This window comes from Archocentrus centrarchus, chromosome 4 (genome assembly GCF_007364275.1).
Source record: "Archocentrus centrarchus isolate MPI-CPG fArcCen1 chromosome 4, fArcCen1, whole genome shotgun sequence".
NCBI lineage: Eukaryota > Metazoa > Chordata > Actinopteri > Cichliformes > Cichlidae > Archocentrus > Archocentrus centrarchus.
In genome coordinates this window covers 18,804,512-18,829,555 of record NC_044349.1, presented here as the reverse complement: position 1 = coordinate 18,829,555, position 25,044 = coordinate 18,804,512, and the positions used below count along the sequence as shown (strand labels likewise).

General features: G+C 40.0%; 2 protein-coding genes across 4 annotated transcripts; both read left to right on the top strand.

Moving 5' to 3' along the window:
• Positions 1–528: 528 nt before the first annotated feature.
• On the top strand, positions 529–8,083 carry clcc1 (chloride channel CLIC-like 1). 2 transcript variants are annotated; one of them, XM_030727524.1, is made up of 11 exons: positions 529–888; positions 996–1,103; positions 2,440–2,550; positions 2,684–2,905; positions 3,271–3,411; positions 3,503–3,602; positions 3,940–4,037; positions 4,942–5,088; positions 5,208–5,834; positions 5,952–6,002; positions 6,704–8,083. In XM_030727524.1, exons 1-11 carry the CDS (start codon positions 757–759, stop codon positions 6,797–6,799), a joined length of 1,833 nt encoding a protein of 610 aa, XP_030583384.1. In that variant the 5' UTR covers positions 529–756; the 3' UTR covers positions 6,800–8,083. The 2 variants fall into 2 exon arrangements, with proteins under 2 accessions (XP_030583384.1, XP_030583385.1); XM_030727525.1 differs by lacking the exon at positions 5,952–6,002.
• Positions 8,084–8,513: 430 nt separating this feature from the next.
• On the top strand, positions 8,514–22,380 carry mcoln2 (mucolipin TRP cation channel 2). 2 transcript variants are annotated; one of them, XM_030727691.1, is made up of 14 exons: positions 8,514–8,646; positions 9,199–9,352; positions 9,724–9,829; positions 10,274–10,375; positions 10,817–10,895; positions 10,981–11,077; positions 11,161–11,260; positions 11,589–11,701; positions 11,817–11,966; positions 12,520–12,621; positions 12,800–12,922; positions 16,979–17,185; positions 18,115–18,248; positions 21,970–22,380. In XM_030727691.1, the coding sequence occupies exons 1-14, from the start codon at positions 8,603–8,605 to the stop codon at positions 22,010–22,012; spliced, it is 1,554 nt and encodes a 517-aa protein (XP_030583551.1). In that variant the 5' UTR covers positions 8,514–8,602; the 3' UTR covers positions 22,013–22,380. The 2 variants fall into 2 exon arrangements, with proteins under 2 accessions (XP_030583551.1, XP_030583550.1); XM_030727690.1 differs by having other exon boundaries at positions 9,724–9,897; positions 10,219–10,375.
• Positions 22,381–25,044: the final 2,664 nt, after the last annotated feature.

The following is a 25,044-nucleotide window of genomic DNA, read 5'->3' as shown; positions in this document are numbered from 1 at the left end:
TTCTCCTCTATGTAATTATGAAAGGTAGGTCAGGATGACTCAAATTAAATGTTAATTACTTTGATAGTGAAGCAGCTGTGATCTAGTATTAGTGTTCACATGAAGCAGTTGTGAAACTGGTGTTTATGAATACTAAGAGGCTTGAGAAACTTTAATCTTTGAAAGTGATTGTTATGTCATGAGGACGTACAAATAAGAAAATGATCTTATGTATTCCCTCATAATTGGAAATGACCGCATTATAAAGCCTCATCTTACAGTTGGCTTATCTCCATGACGTTTGATCGTACCTCTTAGTGAGGATGACCTACTAAACCCTACGTCACCAAAAGGTGTACCGCGATCCAGACCTATTAGATTCTGACTGACTATATTACTCTGCGAACTAATACACTGAGTTGATTTAAAAAAAAAAAAATATACCACAGCTTTAAAGAAAATTCATGGACTTTTATTATGGGAGGGGAAATGGACAAAAACTACATTACCCATGATCCTTTGTACTTGAGACGCGCTCACTTACGTCCCGTGGTTGTACAGTAAAGCGATTCTGTTTGTGGACAGTTCCGTTATGCTGTTTAGGGTTAACTCATGACTAAGGCCTAAACTTGTCTCAGTACCTGTAAGGCCACGTTTGAGTCGGTGAGTCTGTAGTTTAGTTTTAGCCATAGCTAACAGAACTAGCTAAAGTTACCTGCACTGCTTTCAGTTTCCACGGAGCTAACACAGGGACAGCCCTCTCTTCTCCCGGTCAGGATGCTCCTTACTGTTTTGTTGTGCACCCTGTCGCTCACTACCATGGGCCAGGAGGTGGAAAACGAGTGGCTCGACCCTTACGATATGCTCAACTACGATCCAATCACCCAAACGATGAAGAAGCCTGCTGAGGTTAGGAAATTGATTACACCGACCCAGCTATATTTGGCATGGCTCTGAATACTCTGAAGCCTTTGTGATACCCTGACACTTAGCATGAGTGTGTGTTTGCATCGCAGCCAGCAAGCTATGACAATGTGGCCACCAAAAGAAGAGAGTACAATCAGGACTGCAGCCAGGCTGAGCTGACGTCCTGCATCAAACAAGTGGAGGACCTAGAGAAACAGGTTGGTGGTTACAGTAGCATATCTGTTAAGTGAGAGTTTACCTGAGTAATGGAGATGAAGAGTCTTGGTACCATTTTCAAGATCAAGTGTGATGTGGGGAGCTGTAGTAACTACAGAGGGATAAATCTGATGAGCCATACCATAAAGCTATGGGAGTTGTTGGAGCTAGGTTAAGGAGAGAGGTGATAATCAGTGAACAGCAGTATGGCTTCAGCCCAAGAAAGAGGACTACAGATGTGGTGTTTGCTTTCAGAGTGTTGATGGTAAAGTTTAGAGAAGGTCAGATGGAGTTACTGTGTCTTTGTGGATCTAGAGAAATAGGGTACCAAGAAAGTAACTGTGGTACTGTGTGAGAAAGTCAGGAGTGGCAGAGAAGGAATGTGAAGGTGGTGCAGGACATGTATGAGGACAGAGAGACAAAAGTGAGGTGAGCAGTCGGAGTAAGGTATGGGTTCAAGGTGGGGCTGGGATTACATCAGGGATCACCTCTGAGCTTCTTGTTTGCAATGGTGATGGACAGGCTGACAGATGAGGTCTGGCAGGAGTCTCCATGGACTATGATTTTACAGACGTTTACAGAAGACATTGTGATCTTTAGTGAGATTAGGGAGCAGATGGAAGAGTCTGGAGAGGTGGAGGTGTGCTCCGAAGAGAAGAGGAATGAGAGAAGAAGCAGAACAGAATACATGTGTGTGAATGAGAATGAGACTGGTGGAAAGGTGAACTTGCAATAAGCAGAGATATTAAAGGTAGGTGAGTTTAAATACCTGGGGTCAATGATTCATCCAAAGCAATGGACAGTACACAAGAGAGGTGAAGAAGGGTGGAGTGTGTTGAGACAAGTGTCAGAGGTCATTTGTGACACGAGAATAGCAGCAAGAGTGAAAAGGAAGATTTACAAGATGGTAATGAGACCTGCTATGATATGTTGTTTCAAGATGGCATCACTAATAAAAAAAAAACAAAAAAAAAACAGGTGGCAGACCTGAAGATGCAAAAATTTTCATTGGGACTGACCAGGATGGACAAGATTAGAAATGAGGATGTCAGAAGGGCACCTCCATACCTTGGTTGTAGTGAGCGGTTATTTGAGTTACAGTTGCCTTCCTATCAGCTCAAAGCAGTCCGGCCATTCATTGAGCTCTGGCATCAACAAGGCAGAGAACTGCCGCTCACTGGATATTTTCTTTTTTCAGACTGTTTTCTGTAAACACTAGAGATGGTTGTGTGGGGAAAATCCACGTAGAGCAGCAGTTTCTGAAATACCAAGACCAGTCTTCTTGGCATCAACAAGCATGTCATGTTCAAAGTCACTTAAAGCTTTGCCTTCATTCAGATTGAAGATCAAAAGAAGATGATCACGTTCCACTCACAGCAGCCAACATGCAGTCCAGTGTTCAAGAGATTCCTCAGCAGACTACTGAAGGAAATGCAAAGAGTCGGTGTGGTAGGTGACCATCTCGTGTTTTATGGTGAATTATGTGATTTCACATGCATTTTAAGCTAATGTTGAACATATTGTTCAAAAACAAAAAGAAGACTATTGCCATTTTAGGAAACTTGCTCTCATTTCTCCCCAGCCCAGTGACTCTACAGATGTCTTTTATGATGCCAAAGTCAAATTGTCCAAACAAACCATGACAGAGATCCAGACACTTCTGGAGGGTGAAGACAGATGGAGAACAGGCGCTCTGGACAATGCCATCAGTCAGATACTCGTGGATCTTAAAGTGCATGATTATGAGGCCTGGAAGTGGCGATTTGAAGACACCTTTGGCATGGAACTGGACACATTATTAAAAGTAACCTTAGTCTTTATTACTCTGAAGTCTGGCTTTGTTAAATGTTTAAATGCTTTTGTCATGTGGTGCTTAAATTTGAACACATTTTTCTCCAGTTAGAGGTTAAATCTCTTGCCTTGTGTTGTGTCCACAGACAAAAACAACTGTCTGTTGATTTCATGTACCCTCAGTATTTAGAGCAGACATAAAAACATGACTGCTGTAGAACATTTCTTTCTATGCAATGATTAAAATTTAAACCCAGTGTAGCTCATAGCTATGCCCCCCCTTCTGTTTGACTTTTCTTAATGCTTTTGGTGTCTGCTGTGTTTTAATGACTTCCATTTTGTGTAACCGCTCAAACTGTACTCTGCTCTCTACTCCAGATCGGGTTATTTGTCCTGATCATAGTAGCCACTATCAGCACCCAGCTGTGGTCAGTGGTCTCCTGGTTTGTACAGTTCAAACGACTGTTTGCTGTGTGCTTCTTCGTCAGTATTATCTGGAACTGGTTCTACTTGTACAAGGTGAAGAGGAGTTCTTACAGTTTCAGGGTTTTCAGTTTAGCTGTAATTCAGTGTTTTGTTTTTTACTTTTCTCTTTTTTTTTTCTTCTCAGATTGCCTTTGCTGAGCACCAAACCAATATAGTGAAAATGGAGGGATTCAATGCAAAATGCACTGGAGTGAAGCAAATTGATTGGAGTGACAGTCTGAAAGGTGTGCAAACATGAAGCATGAACACACACACACATGTTGGTATTCTGTGAAAACCTCCTTTATCTAAAATATTAACTGGCTGAGGATGACACTCCATTTCAAAGCTCAGCTTGTTTAACAAATTCTCATCCAAAATCATTTAGAAATACAACTTTTCACTTTGCACAGTCATGAGATTGAGAGGAATTTATCGATAAATCTCCATGCAGTCATTATGCAATATCTGTAGTCTCAGGTGCTTTAATAGTTCATCATACCAGGAATGCAGTTTTCCATATACTAAGCCTGTTTAGCTGATTACGTCTGCCTAAGCTCAGGCTTATTTGTTTTCCTGCAGAATGGTTTAGAAGCACTTGGACTCTTCAAGATGACCCTTGTAAGAGATACTATGAAGTTCTTATGGTCAACCCCATCCTGTTGGTACCTCCAACCAAGGTAGGTGACTATGCTGGTGTACCTTTTGAATAAATGTTCAGGTTATTGAGGTTTTACAGACATGTGGCCACTAGCTACATGATGTTTGTCTGACATTTTGGACATGTGACAAACATGGTGACAATCTAGAATCTAGTGAATAAGGCTTCAGTCACACAGGCCTAGAGACCAGTCAGTGACCCCCTGGCAACTACCTGTTGCTAGTGATAAATGTGTGTTCCCCAACCAATCGGGGTATATTGCATATTGCTGTGGTCATAGAAGTGATTAACTTGTCTACAAACACCGCCGAGCTACTCTCTGAGCTGTAGTGAAATCAGGGCATCATGTTTACTTTCAAAGTAAAAGTTGGGCCTTTTGAAACATGCTGGCAGAAGCAGAAGCACAACTTTTACTTTGAAGGTGAACCTTCTTCATTTCCAGTTTGCGCTGCACTTTTTTAAGTAATATCACCATGCAGCTAGTAGTTAGCAAGTATCTGCAGACAGATATTAAAAAATATAGCACTTGTGGCAACCTGCTAGAAAGCTAAGCAATCACTAGAAGGTTTCTGGTACAGCAGCTTCTTTGGAAATGATGTCACCTGATGAGAGCAGCAACATTCAGGAACCACTGCCAAACAGTTGGGAAATACACATTTTTCCCTGGCAACCAGCGGTTGTCTGACATCCAGTATGGCAGACAACTCTTAGGCAATGTGTGCATGACATCACATGAGAAACCTCAGTACATTGCTTTGTATCAAAAACCTGTCAAATAAGTTGAAGAATGTGTTTGCCAGTTTTCTGACTTTTTCTAACTGCTATGTAATTGTTTACCCATCCTAAATTACACTCCTTTGTATTAGTTTTGACTTTCTGTATTAACATACAAAGTTATAATCTAGACACCCCTCTCTGTTTAGGCAATCTCAGTTACCATCACAACCTTTATCACAGAGCCACTAAAACACATCGGCCAGGGAATCAGTGAATTTCTTCGAGCGCTCCTCAAAGACCTACCAGTTACCCTGCAGATCCCAGTCCTCCTCACTATCGTGATTGCCATTGTGGTAAACAATTTTGATGAATTGTCACCTTATTCATTTTAATAAACAAGACACTGTTTGTGTTTGCTTATATATTTGTATATATGTGAATATAATTTAATATAAATTTGACTCTTCCACAGGTATGCATGTATGGAAGTGTGCAGGCAGCCTTCCAGCATGGCATCATGGCACCTCTTCGTGGCCCTCGAAGGGATCCACCACCACCAGAGCTGGTGCAACCTCAGCCTCAACCTCAACCTCAACCTCAGCCTCTTCTGAGGATTGAGGAGCGTGATCCTTTTGGAGGAGAGAACGCACCTCCACAGCAACATGCCCTAAGGCCCAGAGCAGATGAAGCTAGATTAAACAGGAATCAAGTGTATCAGAGGAGACCCAACGGGCCCCGGGAACAGCCAGTGCAGCTGATAGTAGAGACACTAAGAACCGCTGATCCTCAGTACAGTGAGGATGACACGGATGCTGAGCGGCCCGAGGTAGTTCCTGAAGCAGGGAATCTGGCTCAGCAGAATCCCTCTGCTGAGCCAGATTCTGAAAACCAGCAGGAGCCACAAGAACCACCACAAGCAGAGAATGATAGCAGCGTTGATGCAAACAAGGCCAAACCAGAGCCGAAAGCCGCTCAGTCAGATTCATCTCAGTCAAAGGATAAACCTTCAAAAGGGACTGAGAACCTTTCTGTAGATCAACAAAACACAGATGTTGTAGCACTGAGACTTCAGCCTGGAGAGAGGCAGCCTGTTGATGAGGTGACTTATTTTTCTTTTTTCTTTTAAATATATGCATCCAACCACATTAAATTAGATAGATAATAGTGCTTTTTACTAGTGATTAATGTTCTAATTTTTTTTTTTTTAATGCTTCAGCATTGTGCGTTCACTAATGGGAAGGTGAATAATCACATGCAACATAAATTGGTAACTAAGTATTGAATACATTTTATTTTTTCCTGTATTTTTGTCTTTTGTGATTTGTTGACAGCTGCTGAGCTTGTTTTTTGCATTTTTTTTTTTTTTGCATTTTTTGCATTTAATCATCATTATTTTTTTTTTTATTTTGCTTTATATACATTTGATTTTTGTTGCTACCGTATCATTAGGTTGTGCAAGTACAGTGGATTTCAACCATAATGCAACTGGGAACTTGGTGGATCTCGCTTTGTATGCTACAGCAATAAAGCGATTGAATTCCACTGCATGTCAGTGAATTCAGTTTAATTTCATGACTTTCATTTTTGTTGCCATTTGAAGGCATTTTGGGGCAAATAACAAGTGGTTCCATAGTGTATTGGTTTACCCATTTGCCTAACAAGTGAAGGATCCCTAATTTGATCCCATGAGGAGACACAAATCCATTTGGATTTGTGACAGGAAGGGCACCTGGTGTAAAAAAAAAAAAAAATCTGTCAAATCAAGCATGTGGAGCTACCTCCTCTGGCGTCCCTTTGTGGATAAGGGAGTAGCCAAAATGCTGACATGTAGTTAAAAATCTCTTAATGTCTAAATTCTAAATCTTACACTTTTTAAATTCTTTTTTTTTTTTTTTTTGCATAGGTAATGTAATGAATAGGTGAATAGGTTACTTTGTGTAATACATTTCTGATCTAATCTCTCCACAGCACACAGAAGCCTCACCTGAAGACACGGACTCCTCGCTGCAGCACTCTATAAATTTTAAAGCTCCTGTTCAGGAGACAGGTCCATTGGTGGAATAGAAGGTGCCATTAGTGCTGGGTCCTTTTTGGTGGACATTTATGGCAAGGATAATGAATGCACCTGACTGACTGACTTACCGACATTGTTGGAAGTGTGAATCAACAGCACTGTGGGATTACCACCATGCAGTGTGGTTATCTTGCTGCTCTGAGGTCATCTGAATATGACTGTACTCGTGGGATAACTGCTCATTATCTCAGGATATTTTCTTCTTTTTTTTTTTTTGCCAGTGAGTTCCGATTTACACTTGGCAAACCATTCGGTCAATTACACAGCACCAGACTGGAACCAGTAAAAGGGAATGGGAAGTGTTTCTAACAGTGGTTGTGTTTTTTTTTTTTTGTTTGTTTGTTTTTGTGCTGCAATAATGGATAATTTGTTTAGATTTTGAAGTTTTAACTACAGCATGACCAATGATGCATTTTAGGACTAATGAAGTTGCAGACTTTTAAGGAGTAAGAAGGTCTGATATTTGTCACTGGCCAACCAATATATCAGTTGGACTCTAGTTTAAATTTCTACTGTTTTTAATTTACTTGGGTGAACATGGTTTCTTTGTGCTGTCAGATATTTTTATGACTGTTTTCCTCTTTATAGGAATGCTACTACTAAAGTTGGTTTTGCATATCTTTGATATCTCCTCATTTTCTGAGGAAGGACAAACTGGCTGTTTAAAGCATAACTGTTGTTAGCTGGGTGCAGTGAAAATGCTTGCATTTCTTAAATTTAGAACCAATTTAGACAAAAAAAAACTTATTTACAGCCATAAATGAATACTGTATCTTGAAAAATAAATTAAGAATATTAATACTCTTACAAAAAACAAGTACATGTTAAATGCCTCCTGCAGCATTCTGCTTCAATTCAGACACAAGCAGCAGTGCTCAAAGCTGCACTTAATGTTTCAGCTCTTTTTTTTTTTTTTAAATTGTAGAGCTGCAGCATCTCGCTGCTTGTTTGCGCTCAACTGTCGTCACTTATGTGCCAAGGTTCACTGGTATACTTGGCCAATACTGCAGTTTAGTTTATGGCTCTTAAAAAGCTAAAGAGCCGGACCTTTCCCTCTCAACTTTAGAAAAATAAATATTGGACTTAAGGTTGCCAGGATGATAGAAATACAGCTGCAAATGATTTATAATGTTCTCTCCTGTCTGCTGGATGCAAGCAGCCAATTGTGCCAAAATATCAGCTTCATGAGCCTGTAAACAAGGCATATTTGATATGACGTTAACTTCCTCGCTCTGTGTTCAATGGAAAAATAAAGTGCTGTCATATCTTCCTTGTTTCTTTGTCCAAAACTTATTTGTTATACCCCACTCTGCATTTAATCATTAGTTCTTATTAATCTCTGGCTCTCTTCCATAGCGTCTCTTATCCTGGCTCCAGAAACTAAATATCGGTCCAGGTTTTAAACAGTTCAAAGTCAAAGTTTTTACATTGACACCTTGAATCTCAGTTTTCTTGAATACACAGTTGATGAAAGATTTACATTTCTACATGATATTTTCTATTATTTTTATAATTTTTCTGTTTATATAACAGTTTCTTAACCTCGTGGACCTTTGTTTCGGTCCTTTCCGTGGCCACTGATGTCACTCGCGCCGCAGATTGCGCACCTGTGGCGCCTGAAACCCATTTCCTGATTGGCTGACTGAAAGCTGCGTGGTGTCACGGCAAATAGCAGCAGCTGAGCAGAGTCCTCTCTTCCTCTGCCGGAGCTGTCGGGCTGCATTTTAATAATCTCACTCCAGTCGTTTGGCTTTTTTGTTTGTTTATTTTATTCCCCACGTGGCAAATCAACAATGGAATTATTCTCTCGATATCTGGATCGAAGCAATTCAATCAGGTAAGTTCTTAAAAAAAAAAAATTGGCGTTCAAATATAGTTTAGGCGCAGTTGGCTTCTGGAATTTTGAACTTTTTAAAATGGATTTGTTACCCGCTGGATATTTAGTCGCCAGGTGTTAAATTTACACAAAGTAAACACTTTTCTCTCGCATTAAAACAGCCACCAAAGTCATTGGGAAGTCTTCATGACAGGACCAAAGATGTTTTAAACCAGGCGCTTTCTAACTGAGAAAGTGGGAGTTGTGCGGTTTATGGCTGTCAAAGAAACTGGTATAATGGTGAACGTGCACTCACTGAGCTGACCTTGGACTCAGTACATGAAGCTCTTCCTGTGATTGATTACCACTTTGGTGCACAAACATAACCATATCTCCTAAAATAACTGCCTTTTTTTTGCACTTTCACTTCTGCATTTTCACCTTTTTTTATTGCTTTCTTCTTCACAGAAGAATTCGTCACATTATCAGTTTATCTCTCTCCGCATGTTTTAACTCTGGAGTCCGCAGCATTAGGATTTTAGTCATCTGCATGCTGCTTCTTTTGTCTTACAGCTCTGTCATGACTCAGGAAATCATAAAAGAGGAGCACCTTAGAGATGACCTGAAGTATTATTTCATGAGCCCCTGTGAGAAGTACAGGGCCCGACGACATGTACCCTGGAAAATGGGAGTCCAGATTCTGAAAATCATCATGGTTACCTCACAAGTATGTGTACTGGAGTTATTTTTTTATTTTTTTGACTGATTGGGAAACACCAGGAAAGAAGAAGCACCCAGAAGGGACTTCCTGGAACTGTAATCTGGCCAAGACAGGCAGCCAAGAGCAGTGTACATGCAAACACTTAAACTAAGGGTTCTACATAACCCCCTGACATCTGAGCCTTCCTGCTCCTGCTGGCTGCTCTAAATGCAGAGAATTATGGGATTTTTTTTTTTTTTTTAATTATTAAGCTGTAAAAATTCATTTAATTTCACAAGTGAAGAAGGACCCTAGAACAAAATGGAAAAACTTCTTAAAAGAAAATAAAATCCAAAAACTGTTTATATATTAGACTCTCCTCGCTTGTTTCCCCACAGCTCATCATTTTTGGCCTCAACAACCAGCTGGTGGTTTCCTATAAGGAAGAGAACACCATGGCACTCAAAAACCTTTTCTTAAAGGACTACAAAGGAGTGGATGAGGATGACTACAGTGTTGCTGTTTACACCAAGCGTGACTTCTATGACAGTCTGTTCTATGTCATGAATCAGGCAAGTCGAACTACCTCACCTTTGGCTTTGTTAGTGTAGTATTACAAAGTGTTTGCAGGAATTTGACAATAGAAATTTTAACACTGTTATGATCATTAATCAATTACTTTACTGAAAACTTGAGTGCTGATGTTCCTCTAAATGTACTCGGTGTAATTAAACATTTTCACATTTATATGATCATCACATGGATTGGAACCACTTTTTTGTGTAATGTTTCATCATGTGTTGTTTCACTGTGATGTGTCAGTTTTCAGCTTCATTATATTGTCTTGATCACCCTGGACAAAATTTTAATTTTTTCCCCCCTCCCCTCTACAGTACAGCCAGCTGGACCAGCTCTCCGTGGGTCCGATCAGTTACGCAGAGGATGTAAATGGCAAGCTGCTGCCTCTCATCATGTGTAAAAAGTATTATAAGAGGGGCAGTGTGGAGCCTTCAGAAGAGGCGTATAACATTGATGCCCAGCTGGAGACAGGTGAGAGGGAAGATTTGCATGCCGGTTTGCTGTTATAAGTGGACCAGTTAGTAACTGACCATTTAGGTGATTAGGATCTTGCACCATTGTGTTGTTCTCTTGTAGTTTTAATATTCAATCACAAACTTGAATCCTTGTAATGGCAACATGTGTTTGGAGCCTTTATTATAAAATGGTCAAAATATTCATGTTACGAATACAATTTCTTTTGCACAGTCTCTCTTTATTGGTTGAAAAACAGATCAGTAATTTCCATATTGGAATATCTAATATTATAATGGTAGCATTTGAATTAAGAAATCACTGTTACAAGAACCAATTTTAAGCCAGGAGTAACACAAAGGGAAACAATAGTTCACTATTTCCATGTTTATTTGTGAAAAGTGTGTCTGTGTTTCACACACAGTGTGTATGTATTTTTGACAATGTTAATCTTCTCAGTTTGTATGTCACATGATCCAAAGACTGCAAACCTGTGGAGAACAGAGAATTCATCCTTTTTTGATCTGGATTTTTACAGGTATGGAGTACCATTTAAAATATTTACATTATGTACTGAAATCCACTTATTTTATTTTTTTTAATCAAATCTGCTGCTGTTTCAGACTTGTTGACATCAAAATAACATTCCAGCTGAGCGGAATCAACCTGCAGACAGTGCGTTCACGGGAGTTACCTGACTGCTATGCCTTCTTTGTTACGGTATATACTTTTTGGCATTATAAACTGCATGTGGAGGTGGAAAAATGTACAGCCGAGATGATCCCTTTATATTTTGTACCCAGATAACATTTGACAACCAGTGTCACAGTGGAAAAATGAAAATATTCCTAGACATAGAAGCTCAGAGCAGTGCATGCCGAGACTGGAAGATATCGGGGACAGGTAAGCTGAACTTCTCTAACTAAAGGAAACATGTATGTGGGGACAAAAGGACAGACTGTGACTTTAAGAACTGTCAGCTTGCAAATGCATGTTTGGAATATCTATAAAAATATGGTAAAACATCAAGTTTTGAAGGCATTTAAATTTTTTTTTTTTTTTTTTAATCTTATGTTGAATTAGACCTTCGTGGCTCCAGACTTGTACTCGTACTGTTTCCTGTAAATGAGGCGTTTGCCTTCTGAGTTCTATTATCAGTGTTAGAAATGTAAGTGTGAGGGAGTTGTTAAGTGATAAACCCTCTCACACCCACACTTTTTGTCTGCTTCAGCTCAGAAGAACACACACTATCTGCTGGTATTTGATGGCTTCGTTATTCTGATGTGCCTCACGTCAGCCGTGCTGTGCACTCGCTCCATCATACTGGCTGTCAGGTTACTCCAGGTCAGCTGCTCAAAATGTGCAAAATGCAAATCCTGAAATGAATGCAAACAGTCTACTTGCTGTGTTCCAGATCTGTCTTTACGAGTGACTGAATTTGCATTGTTGTATTTTCAAGAGATTCTCCAGATTCTTTCATGAAAACTTCAATCGTAAAGTGTGTGAGGATGACCAGAGGGAATTTCTGAATGGCTGGTACTTGCTGGTCATCGTTAGCGACCTTTTAGCCATTATCGGATCGATTCTGAAGATGGAGATACAGGCAAAGGTAAAATTAATAATCTACGTCTGTCTTGCAGTTACTGTGGGGGTTGAAAGGGTTAAGCCATGTGATTGCAGCCATGCTTCATCAATTTGGGTTTGTCAAACTCACAAAGGACAGTTTGGACTTCTCTTTATTTATTTAAATTCCCAGTCAAACATAGTACCTACATTACCAACATTTAAATGGGATTGAGAGTTTGCACAGTGATTCTGTAGCTTTGAGCAGTTAGACACAGACAGAAATGTTAAATCAGTGAAGCTGTCCTTCAAAGAAACCTAGAGTTTATATACATTTTTTTCCAGAGTACATACTGATTTGGTTGTGTAACATCTTAAAATATAAAAGCATATTAAGATTGTTCCTCTGATTCACACCTTGTACTTTGAGAACTAATAAAATAAACAAGTGGACTGTGTGTAGTTTAGTGCTAGTGATAAGAATGATACAATAAATCCAGCTTTGACTGGTCTAGTTTATAACTTTTAAAATGATGTAACTGATTTTTCTGGAACTGCCATCCTACTTGTGAACTCTCTCTCTCTCTTCTTTTCTGTAGAACCTAACAAATTATGACGTGTGCAGTATCTTCCTGGGGACGTCTACATTATTGGTGTGGGTTGGTGTGATCAGGTACCTGGGATACTTCCAGAAATACAATGTGAGTCCAAGTGAAGGAGAAAATTGCTATGAAAATTATTTGTTTATTTTTTATTTAAAAAATCCCCATCATGCACACGTGTATACTTATGTCACTCCACCCTCACATATCTTTCTTTATTCATGGTCTTATCTGGTTTAAACATCACTTATAAACTCTAGATTTCTTGCAAGAGTAGGTGCTGATCCTAACCATGAAAGCAGCCTTTCCGAAGGTCCTGCGTTTCTGCTGCTGTGCTGGCATGATCTACCTTGGCTACACCTTTTGTGGATGGATCGTACTGGGGCCGTACCACGAGAAGGTAACCTAACTGGATTTGAGGAAATCACTGTAGCGGGTATGCCGGAGATGTAGGGGAACTATTCAGTTTCTGTTCAGTGACTAACCCTACTTTTTCATGAAGTATTGCTGAGGCTGCAACTTTTGAAAAAAGGAACTTCGAGATGTAAAAAAAATGTACCATTTTTAAGAAAGAAAATGGGTGATATTGATTGGCTAGACATTTGGGAGAGGAATGTTGTCTCATTCTGACTCAAGCTGCTGAACTGTCCTGTATATACCTTTCAGCACTGATGAAGCCCTTCCAGATATGCAGGCTACCAATTCATAGGCGCAAATGCACCCACATCCATCAGAAATACAGGCATTGAACCAAGTGCTGATCAGAATCAGAATCAGAATCAGAAGGTTTTTATTGCCATATGGGTGAACAGGTTCACAGCATTAGGAAATTGCTGCGGTACTTCGTGCTTACAGAAAAAAACAAATAAGTATAAAAACTATAAGACAATATACAAGTATACAAATTGCAAATATACAGAGATATTAGAGCTATAACTATAGCACAATATTACAAAATTACAAAATATACAGTGCAGAGACTAATTAAAAGATAAAAGAATGTAGACTATATTCCACTAATATGTACATCAGTGCAGTCAGACAGGTGCATAGACATAGGGTCATCAGCGTTTGTGGAGGGTGGTGGTAGCAGTCTTAGGGTAATTGTTCATGAGTCCAACAGCAGAGGGGAAGAAACTGTTCTTATGGCGGGAGGTTCTGGTCCGTATGGACCGTAGCCTCCTGCCTGAGGGGAGAGGGTCAAAAAGTCTGTGCCCAGGGTGAGAGTGGTCGGCTGTGATCCGACCTGCACGCCCCAGTGTCCTGGAGGTGTACAGGTCCTGGAGAGATGGGAGGTTACAGCCAATCACCTTCTCAGCAGAGTGCACAACGCGCTGTAGTCTCTGTTTGTCCCTAGTGGTGGCTCCAGCGTACCACACAGTGATGGAGGAGGTGAGGATGGACTCAATGATGGCAGTATAGAACTGCACCATGGTCCTTGCTGGCAAGTTGAATTTCTTCAACTGCCGCAGGAAGTACATCCTCTGCTGGGCCTTTTTGATGACAGAGGTGATGGTGGGCTCCCACTTGAGGTCCTGGGTGATGGTAGTTCCCAGGAAGCGAGAAGAGTCCACTGTGGTGATGGGGGTGTCAGTCAGGATGATGGAGGGTAGAGGGGCTGTGTGCTTCCTAAAGTCCACTATAATCTCCACTGTCTTCTGGGCGTTCAGTACCAGGTTATTGTGGCTGCACCAGGACGCCAGACGTTTGACCTCCATCCTGTAGGCCGACTCGTCCCCGTCTGAGATGAGTCCGATGAGAGTCATGTCGTCTGCAAACTTAATAAGCTTGACAGACTGGTGGTCAGAGGTGCAGCAGTTGGTATACAGGGAGAAGAGCAGAGGAGAGAGGACACAGCCCTGAGGAGTGCCAGTGCTGATGGTCCGGGAGTCCGAGACATTCTTCCCCAGCCTCACGTGCTGCTTCCTGTTCGTCAGGAAGTCAGTGATCCACCTGCAGATGGGATCAGGCACGTTCATCTGGGACAGCTTTTCTTGGAGGAGATCAGGGATGATGGTGTTGAAGGCAGAGCTGAAGTCCACAAACAGGATCCTGGCGTAGGTTCCCTGGGAGTCCAGATGCTGTAGGATGAAGTGCAGAGTCAGGTTGATGGCGTCGTCCACAGACCTGTTGGCTCTGTAGGCAAACTGCAGGGGGTCCAGAAGGGGGGCTGTGAGGGACTTGAGGTGGGACAGCACCAGACGCTCAAATGACTTCATGACCACAGAAGTCAGTGCCACAGGTCTGTAGTCATTTAGTCCAGTGATCCTTGGCTTCTTGGGGACAGGAACAATGGTAGCGGTTTTAAAGCAGACAGGCACGTGGCAAGCCTCCAGTGAGGAGTTGAAGATGTTCGTGAACAATGGGGCAAGCTCGTTAGCTCGTTGATAGCAAGTTGAATGGTCCCTCTCATCTTTAGTACAGTGCTTTCAGTTTTATGATCACTGTCACATTTGAATTACAGAAGTTGACATTTTCAGCTGCTGTATCAGGTTTTCCAAGCTGTTTCTTTTAAATTGCTCTTTCAGCATTTTATGCTTCAGATTAAAGAAACTGTGCACATGATCTTTGGCTTCTCTGTACAGGCGCAACCAGAGTTCACTGGACTTTCAGTGTATTTACAAGACACTATACTAAACGGCCACTAGGTGTCAGTGGATAATAAAGCTGTATTTCTCTTGCTTCTTTGCCATTGTCTGCTTTATTGCGGACTGGACAATGAGGCTTGCTACATCCATGAATTGGTGTACACTGCTGTATGTGCACTCACAGGGTTGATACTGTGGCCATAAGGAATGAAGGTAAATGAGAGGGATGATTAGCAGCAAAATTCTAAGTGGCTCAGTCATTTCACATGCTGGGCTCACAGAAAGCCTTTTTTTTTTTTTTTTTTTTTTTTTTTTTTTTTAATATATGCCAAAAACTAAGCAAATATTTCACAAACAGAAGTCTATATAGGCTACAATAATCAGTTGCCTCCAAATTTAAGCAAGTGAGCAAGAAAGTTGCATTGCTCATGTTTTTATATTGTAAAATCTGAAACTTAACAGACAACTGAGCGATATTTGGGCCACTTAAGGTAAGGGTCTGTCAGGATTTGATCGTGGATCGTGATCTGTGTGTTTGGCTGACTTTGTTAAGATAAATTATTTATGGAAGTCTGAGCAGAAGTAGGCATCTAAACACGGCAGAGCTCATAATCTGCAGAGGCAGATGTGGGAGAGCCTGAGAACAGCTGTCTAACATCTTGCATCTCAACGACTAAACTGTTGATAATCTTGAACTGAAGAGGAGTAATTCCTGTAAATATGTTGTGGGCTGATTTGTAAAGTGTGACTCCCCATGTTTAGGACTGATTATATGAAGAACTAACAATTCAACCATATGGTTGTTACATTGATGGCATTCAAGCAAATCATTTTAGTTGTTAAATACACTTTCCTCTCTTTAACAATTAAACAGAACCTTATCAGGCCTACATGAAAAGTAAACTAGCAGCTGACCTTAATCTGTGCACCAGATCTCCTACGCCTGCATTTGATGCCAGTCATGTTAGTTCTTTACATTTGCCCATGTTGATTTTACTCAACTGAGACTAGGTTTTGACATTTGCGGTGTCATGGGGAGCCCTCCGTATTGTGCTGTGAGCAGTTCTGAGATACTCATTGTATTTACAGAAGGAATAAACAGAGGATGTCCTAGGACTTGCCGTTCCACACGTCTTCAAGTGCTGTCAGCTGGATCCATAGTGCCTCAGATGGATGATGGTTTTAGATCTTATCTAGTTCATGTGGAGCATAACTTCTTTCAGTTTTGTCTGTTTTTCTGGTTGGTACTTTTAACCAACTTTTTCCTTTTTTGTCATTCCTGTCAGCCTTTCAGTCTAATTCACTGTCTCATTGGTGAGCCTGCAAAGAACTTTTTTTTTTTTGTTTGTTTTGGCAACTAAGTACTTTCACAAACCTCAGGTTTACTTTGTATTGATCTTTTGATAGGATTTTAAAGTTGGCATATAACTGACCTTACATGGTGTTTTCTGTTTCCTGTGTCATATGCTGGTGGTAGCGATCTGAAATGACTCACTTTACTGTTGGAAAACTCCAGGTTGTGACATAAGATTTAGTCATTTACTACCTTAGCACCTTTATAAGATCAAAAACAGACTTTTTAAGTGTGAAGAATTTTCACGTGAGTTTTATTAGGAAAAAGAATAAATTGATATCTTGTAGTTTTAAAATGTGTGATAAATGCTTATTTGTACTTTATGGCTTTTTACAGACAAAATAATTTGTTTAAAAAAAAAAAACTCTGCAGTAATACCACCCTTTCTTACTTCTCAATCATGGATATTATTATTATTATTATTATTATTATTAACTTTTTAAAAAAAGAATTCTCTGATTTTATGTGGATTTGCAGCCCTTGTGTTAACCCCTCACTGCACTGTTCTCTGTAGTTCGAGGGTCTCAGCCTTGTGGCCGAGTGCCTGTTCTCCCTGCTGAACGGAGATGACATGTTCACCACCTTCGCCCAGCTAAAGGACAAAAACACCTTGGTGTGGCTCTTCAGTCGGGCTTACCTCTACTCCTTCATCTCCCTGTTCATCTACATGGTGCTGTCCCTCTTCATCGCTCTCATAACCGACGCCTATGAGACCATCAAGGTACTTCTGTGTTAGCCGAGTGCAAGTCATATGAAAGTTTTCGCACTTTGTGAATTAAACTCTTTAATCTTGCTAGGCCTGACTGGAAGCTTGAAAATGTAGACTTAGCCTTAACGACAATCCTTTGTGTGCTTTGTCTTGTTGGCAGAAAGCACAGAAGGGTTGTTCACACTACACAACGTGGCGCAGAAATGGTGCACCACTTACAAGATGCTTAAACTAGAAGAGCACCTTTTGTTCTTGTTATATTTCCTAGAATCCTCAAACTTAGGCTCAAGATGAGTCATTGTCCGTCCTAACTAAACTGACAAGTGACAGGATTGAGTTGTAGTTGGTCCACAAATTCTTCAGGAAATGCATTTATCAGGGACAGAAAAATGAAAGTTCAATTCTGAAAGGATTTGAGTGAATTCGAGATTGACAGAATGTCTCTTAGCTGGCTTGGGACTGCCTCTGTGTACTACCAGAAGAGAGACAGGAGGTTGCTGGGAAGAGGGGGTGGTGGTGGTGGTGTCTGGGCAAGCCTAAGCACTGATGGCCAGACACTACCCCCATCCCTCCTGGCCACAGGAGAAGATGGCTAGATAGATGAAGAAGAAGAAGGCTAGAAAAAAAATGTTAAGTGCATCCTGTGCTCCTCTTACATCTTGCCTTGCATCTTGCTTGTCCCTTCAGCATTGATGTAATTACTTGGCTGAGCAGAGAAAATGGTCACTGAATGAAGCATCCATAAAAAGCCTTTATTAATTCAAATTTCAGATTTAAATCATGAAGGGGGGGGGGGATAAACTCAATCTAAGTTTACCACACCTATATCTATTTGTGGTTTTGTAGACTGGTGTCTGCTTCATGTTTGAATAGGGTTTATATAGTGTTAAACAGCTGTTTTTTAATTGTCAGTTCTTAATATCTTTCTGTTTTACTAACAGAGCTACCAGAAAAATGGGTTCCCACAGACTGACCTGCAGAAGTTTCTCCACGAGCCAACAGAGCTTCCTAATGTAGAGGAGAGCAATCAGATGGATGTTAACATGAGACACTCTGCACTCTGCTGCTGCCAACGGTATGATTGTGTTCACAGAAAACGTTATGCTTGTTTAATGTTTATTTGCTATACAGACACGCAGCCACACCTGGATCCTGCTCTCTACAAACACAAATGTTACAGAAGAGATATTGTAGTATGGTATGTCTTTTTTTTTTTTTTTTTTTTTTGTTTGTTTTTTTTGTTTGTTTTCTAGATTTGATTTAGGATTTCATTACAGTCAGATGGTTGCTTGTCAACTATTTGATTGATTTTCTTAGCTTAAACAGAAAATGTAGTCTTAACCTCTTAAGACCTGGTGATCAATCAATGTCTAAATCAGTCTACAGTCAAAACAACTGTTACCTTTTAATAATCACGCTGGCAGAGTGAAACACATCTTCTTTGTTCTTGACAGTATTAAAGATGCATTAGGTCTTTAAGTCTGCCTTTTGGATCAGAGTGCTGTCATCAGTATTCTAGTTTCAGGATAATAATGGGGGGGGACCCCCCCCCTGACCCCCCCCCCCCCCCCCCCCCCCCTCCAAAAAAAGGGTCTCATTCTCCCTTCAAGTCACTGTGCAAGTAAACAACACATTCTTGTCAATGGTAACATTCAGAAATCAGAACGGCGTTTGTGTTGCTTACACATTGTTGCCGTAATACACTACTAAGACACTACTTGTCGATATGTCAGTGTTTTCTTCGCATTCCTTTCCCATGAGCCAATCTTTATCATCAGCAGACTGGAGTGGAGTTTCCTCCATGCTGCGGTTTGGCCCTGTCTTGCGTGGTTTGAGAGCAATGAAATTAGTGGTAGGAGCTATGCTGACACACCCAGTGATGGGCTGATTACAGAGAAACTGAGGGCTGCAAACTGCGAGGAACACCCCCCCCCCCCCCCCCCCGCCCCCACCTTCCCCTTCCACTCCCAGTCATTATTACCTCTTCACTGTGTTGCATCCCAAATGAACAGGTCACGCTAAACCTTGTGATTCAAAATGAGTAGAAACGTTTTGTTAAAGTACCCTGGTTAGTTGAAGAGTTCAGACTGCAGTGGAGAGACCGGTTCAGTGGCTCATGCGTGTGCTTTTGTTAGAATGATCTAACAGTCCGTTCTTTCGGTAGCCTGATAACAAAACAATTATTTCCTAACATGCCCTCTGTTTAAAGCAACAGCACATAAATTTCAGTCCCCACTCGGATCTTGTTAAAATGTCTTTGTTTCCTCCAAAAAACACTCATTACTGCCAGCATATTACTCAATTTTCAGGTTTATGGTTTCCATTCAGGGAAATGTTTCACTGTAAACAGACAGCAGTATTGGTTTCTGTCGCCATCACTATCATTCTACTTCAAAAGCACGAGACTGTTTTGTGACTGAGTGCAAAAAAGATGTTGTTTACACTTGTAAAGTAACTACTGTAGTCATTTGTTTAGAGCTGTACCGCATTTGGCACCAAACTATTATTTTCTTCCTGCCAGAGCTTTGACTGTTTGTACACACTGTAAAAATGATTTGGAGTCATGTAATCATTGGAAAAGACCTGGTTTGAAGTCAGTGGCAGTGGAAAAGTTTCCTTTGCAATGTGCCATGTAAATTATGAAGAAATATTTCAACTTAGACAGTCTGTTTCTCTCTTTGGGCCACTTCAGTCATTATTGTTTCACCAGACATTAACACACTGACTTTGAGGGTTTTTTTTTTTTTTTTTTTTTTTTTTCCCCCTCCTTGAATGTGTGTCAGCCGTTTTCTATCACCCAGCCATCCTGGGTTTCCAGCTCTGTTTGAGTGTTTTAAGGAAATGTAGTTTCAGTTACAGTGCCATTATGTATTGACGCGTAATTCTCTGTGGAGATGAACATGAAATTGGTAACCGTCTTTTAGAGTTGGCTCAGTTTTCTTATTAGGACTCTTGTCAAGTTGCACAGACTGTAATTGCAGTCATTTGCAGCCTTTGACCTGAGTAAATGTAATTTTAACAAGCGTCTTTTGTCTTACTGTTCCAGCCAAAATTAGATCAGTTTTCTGAGCAAGCATCTTAATGTCTTAATGTGAAATTTCATCTGTATCTGTTACCTTGCTTGAAAAGAATGTTGGGAAATAATAGTGATTCAATACTTACTTACCAGAAGCCAAGACATCAGGTTTGTCATCTGAAATCACATATTATGACTCAGAAGTTTTGTGAATTAAATGTAATTCAGTGGAGTGTGGCTGTGTGTGTATTTTTATATTTTTTTAAATACTGTCTCTGGTCATCATTTAGCCAACTTAAATTTTTTTTGGATGAAGTTGGAATCCTAATTTTATATTTGATTTTTAGATCTAATAATTCAGCTGTAACCAAAATATGGGTGACATATGGAGAAACCGATAAGACAGATTATGGATGGACTGTTTATTAGTTAGCAGTAGACTCAGAGGTGGGTTTGCCCTCGAGTCAGTTTGTTCAGTAAACATTTATAATGTGCTATTTTGTCATTTAGATTTAAAAAAAAAAAAAACCCTACTGAGACTTAGAGAAAAACTCTGTTTTAATGTTTCCCCAGTTTAACCATTTATGAAGGTTTAAACATACAAGTTTGAATCCTACAGTAAGATACAGTAAATGTTTCAGTGTGGGAAAACTGACAGCTGCATTACTGTCCAGAAAGAATTAGAAAGATTGAGACTATAGATTTTATTCTGATATAACTGCTGTCTCTGTCAATATTGACATATTAAGCACAAAAAAAAATTTAATAAATGACATGCATCTGGTATTTCCGTGTTTTGTAAAAATGTAAAATTCTGCAAGTTTTGCAAAACTTTGAAAGCTGCTTTATGAAATGAATTGGCATGCCAGCTGGTTCAGGTGATGCAGGGGGAGAAGAGTCAGGTTTTCTTCAATAAACTGAATTTCTCTCTAAGTTCAGCTCTGACTCAGAGTTTAAGGTTACCCCTCTCTCTGGAACAGAAAACTGAGTTTCCCTCATCTCAGAGTTAACGAACTCAGTTGTTAGCTAAACCTGCTTGTGGGAATAAGGCTTATGTGATTCATTTAGGAGCTTAGCCAAAGAGTGGATTTCATGTTTGAAAGAGGGTGCCACACTCCTTGCTCTCTGCTGAGTACATTCAAATAATCAGAAGCCAGCTCACAACTGGAACCCAGCAGTAAACATGAAGGAAAAAAAATCTAAATGTTTAAAAACAAAGTGTTTGTTGTAGATGCCTTCTTTGGTGGGTTTACATCAGATACAGTGAAGTGTACAAACTCATGCTCTGTATACTGTCAAACCTGCCTGAAGGTGAAATTACAGAATGGAGAACAATACTTGGGCTGTTGTGACTTCTTTAGGATTGACTGTAATGAGTGTATGAGGAATTATCCAAGATTGTCACTACAGTTAATAATGCAAGATTATGCCCTCCAGTTAGAATTCCTGTCTCCTTCTGTAACCATTTGGGTGCAACTCAAAACCATATTGATACACTTGGGAATACAGACGTGGACAAAATTGTTGGTACCTTTCCGTTAGAGAGAGAAGAAAAACCCACAATGATCACTGAAATAACTTGAAAGTCACAAAGGTAAAAAATAAATAAAAATGTACTGAAAATGTTTACAAATGTATGCTTTCCATAGAAAAATGTGAGTTACCCACCCTTAGTAATGTCTGAGTGAAATCTAGCCTGTGCAGTAGCTTATCCTGTCATCCTGTGGTGTTGATGAAACATCGGGTGTTTTCATGCTTTCTTTTCTTTTTGTTCTTACAGAGTTCCAGCAAATGATGATATAATACTTACCTGTATCAGCTGATGGCTGCCCCACCTCCCGATGAGGCAGTTCAGGGAGGAAGACGCTGGGAACAGTACTTCACATGTTTGATGCAAACTTGCTGCTCAAACACTTGTACTGAAAAATCCCGGAGTGTTTCGACTTGTAGATGTTTAAGATCCTGTGAAGTGCAATGAGTTTCCTCCACTGAATGTGAGTCTGGAGCTGGAGATGCAGAGCTGGAACTGGGACTAAGAAGAAAGGGTTTCTTGGATTAACAGTATAAATTCATAATACTGCTTAGACGTTTCATTGGCTGGTCTGTACATGCACTAAGATGCCAAGAAGCTGGGTCCAGTGCTGATGGAGTGTTAGATTTAATTTATTTGTCAAATGTTGAAGTAAAGATTGCAGCAATCTAATCTTTTTTTTTTTTTTTTTTTTTTTTTTTTTTTTTTATATATATATATAAATGTTTAGTAACTTTGTACCTCACCTCTCAGCTTGTCAAAGATGGAATAGGTTCCAGGCTCCGGCACTATCCTAGGGAGGGATGGATGGACATCAGAAAAATTGAGTGCACAGACATATTTTCAGTAGAGCTGAGACTGAAGAAGACTACAGTTTTGAATGAATGCACCATGAGTCATTAAAATTAACCGTCCAGTTAAAGTATTAAGACAAGCTAGAGCGTGACTTCCAACACTGACTTATGCTCTTAGTTTGATAAAATCAAAGGATCACGTTTCTCTTAGGTTTGCTCAGTTTTTTTTTTTTTTGTTTGTTTTGTTTTTTTAAATCTAAAACCTCTTCTGACTAGCTTCATTGTCCAAGGTAGAGCCAACACATCATTAAATATCCACAGTAATTCTATTTTTTTTTTTTTTTTTTTTTTAATATGAAAACGTATGTACTGAAAAAACAAAACAAAAAACAATTTAAACTCATTTTGTGATTTACTGTGTGCACGTCTGTCTGGGGACTGATTTTAAAGATGGTTTGCAAACTTGGCAAAGCAGACATCTGCAGGGCCCCAGACTTTTAGGCATACCCAGATCATCGAGTTACTGACACCTGGGCACAAATGAGTGGTGGCCTCTTGCCAACTTGCTTTGATAATCAGTTTTTCTTTCTTTCTTACTTCAGTAATCAGACATGTCATACGAGAATGTGTGCGCACATACAAAATAGTTTGGGAGAGCACTGTACCTTAGTGAAAAAAAATGGGAAAGTATTCATCACAATACAAATTCCTTAAAAGCTCCAAAGTACCTTTCATATTAAATGGAAAACTAAGCAACCAAATCTTTTTCATATTTGTTTGACATACTATGTTTAATAATGTATGGTTTTGCACACACCCCTGTTATCTTCTTCCTCTGTCTCACTTATCTCCTCCTCCTCTTCCTCATTTCAGCATCTCTTGCCAATACCACTGTCTCGTTACTGATGAATGTTGAAGTAGTTGTTGTAATTAAATAGAGCTCAGAGAGCTTTTCTCTGGAAAAGCACTTTTGGCATGTGTCCACTTAGGAAAGCTATACTATTTTTTTTCCCTCCTTTGTCCAATAAATAAATGGAGGATAATTAAAAAAAATAATAAATAATAACCAAAAATATTCCCTGGATATTCGCTTCTTTGGTTGGGAGGTGCAGCAGAACCTCCACTGGTGAGGACAGCCCTGCCCCATTTACTTTCATCCAAAATTTCAGGTCATAAATTCACTGCGATTAGCTTGTGTGCCGTCTTACTTTAAAATTAATTGCAATGTTTTCACTTTGAATTTGTTTTTTAAAAAAGGCCTTAAAAAAAATCTAAGGTGGGCATCTCTATTCCGTTTTCCTCTGTCATGCCTGTTTCGTTCATTAGATGACTGACTTTAGGTGAGACTACTAACCTCAGAGGTGTAGGGGAGAAAGGGGCAGGAATATACTACTGCAGTCTACCAATAGGCCTATATCATCTTGTTATAATTTAAAAACAATCTTTTTGATAACACATGGTTTCAAGATCTAACCATAAGAGACTTGAGGAGACTGTTGGTATTTGGTGCTCTGTAAATAAAACTGAATTGAACTGAAGATACTACAACTCTAGCATTTATTTTATTTGTCCCCTGGATGGGCTCCTGTCTGTACATGCACCCATGTACACTTGGATACCCACAAAGTCCCCCAGGCTGATTCGCCGTACAGAAAATCAGGTAACGGTGCTTTAACCGCAGGGCTTACGGGATTTCAGCCGCTTGTCTGCAGTTTGTACTTTATGAAAAAAAAGGTTACCACCCCCCCACCCCCAAATGGCGTTGAGTTACAGTACAGAACAGAAACGCTCTCCTGAATTAAAAAAAAAATTTTTTTAATCTGAAGTTATAATCAGCAGTATGTTAAAATATCAAAACGCAACGTGATCACGCAGGAAAAACGCCTCCTTGTGATTAATATTTTATCAGACATATTTTCATTATTAATGTTAAATGATTCTATTGTTGTAGCTGTTTAAGGCTGAGCTGCTGTCAACCACCTCACATAGATTTCTACAGTTTAGAAGCTGGAGTCCTTCCAGATTATTCCAGTGTCTCTGAGGCGATTACTGGAACAGAGGGTGGGTGGGAGCGTTAAAAGATACATTTTACGTGTGGGGTGGTTTACAGGACGGAAAACGGTGTTAAAGGAGGAAATTTATTTATGACTGAACTGGTAACAATCCATGAACATCTGAAAAGTGACCCCAATGGGACCCCAGATTAAAGAGTTGTAAAAGTTCACCATTAACACTGTGTCACATCTTTTTAGCGCTTTCTATGTTTCTAAGTCAATCTTGACCTTAAAAGTGAACCCCAGCTTTCACATAATTGATTACCTGTAGGTTAACTATGTTCACTCAAATCATTAACAATCGATTTGATCGCCGATTTTGTTTGGCGATCGTGCACTTGCCGAAGACTTCAGCTGTGTGTGTGTGTGTGTGTGTGTGTGTGTGTGTGGGGGGGGGGGGGGTGGCTTCACGCTCACGCCCTCTGCGTAACGATGCCGAAAGCGCTGGATGAGCTTTCCTGCCCTCACTCTGCCTG

Coding starts and splice junctions, on each gene's coding strand:
- clcc1 (XM_030727524.1), top strand. CDS start 757: ATGCTCCTTACTGTTTTGTTGTGCACCCTGTCGCTCACTACCATGGGC. Junction 1,104..2,439: donor TGGAGGACCTAGAGAAACAG/GTTGGTGGTTAC, acceptor GCCTTCATTCAG/ATTGAAGATCAAAAGAAGAT. Junction 3,412..3,502: donor ACTGGTTCTACTTGTACAAG/GTGAAGAGGAGT, acceptor TTTTCTTCTCAG/ATTGCCTTTGCTGAGCACCA.
- mcoln2 (XM_030727690.1), top strand. CDS start 8,603: ATGGAATTATTCTCTCGATATCTGGATCGAAGCAATTCAATCAG. Junction 8,647..9,198: donor GATCGAAGCAATTCAATCAG/GTAAGTTCTTAA, acceptor TTTGTCTTACAG/CTCTGTCATGACTCAGGAAA. Junction 11,078..11,160: donor GCTATGCCTTCTTTGTTACG/GTATATACTTTT, acceptor TTTTGTACCCAG/ATAACATTTGACAACCAGTG.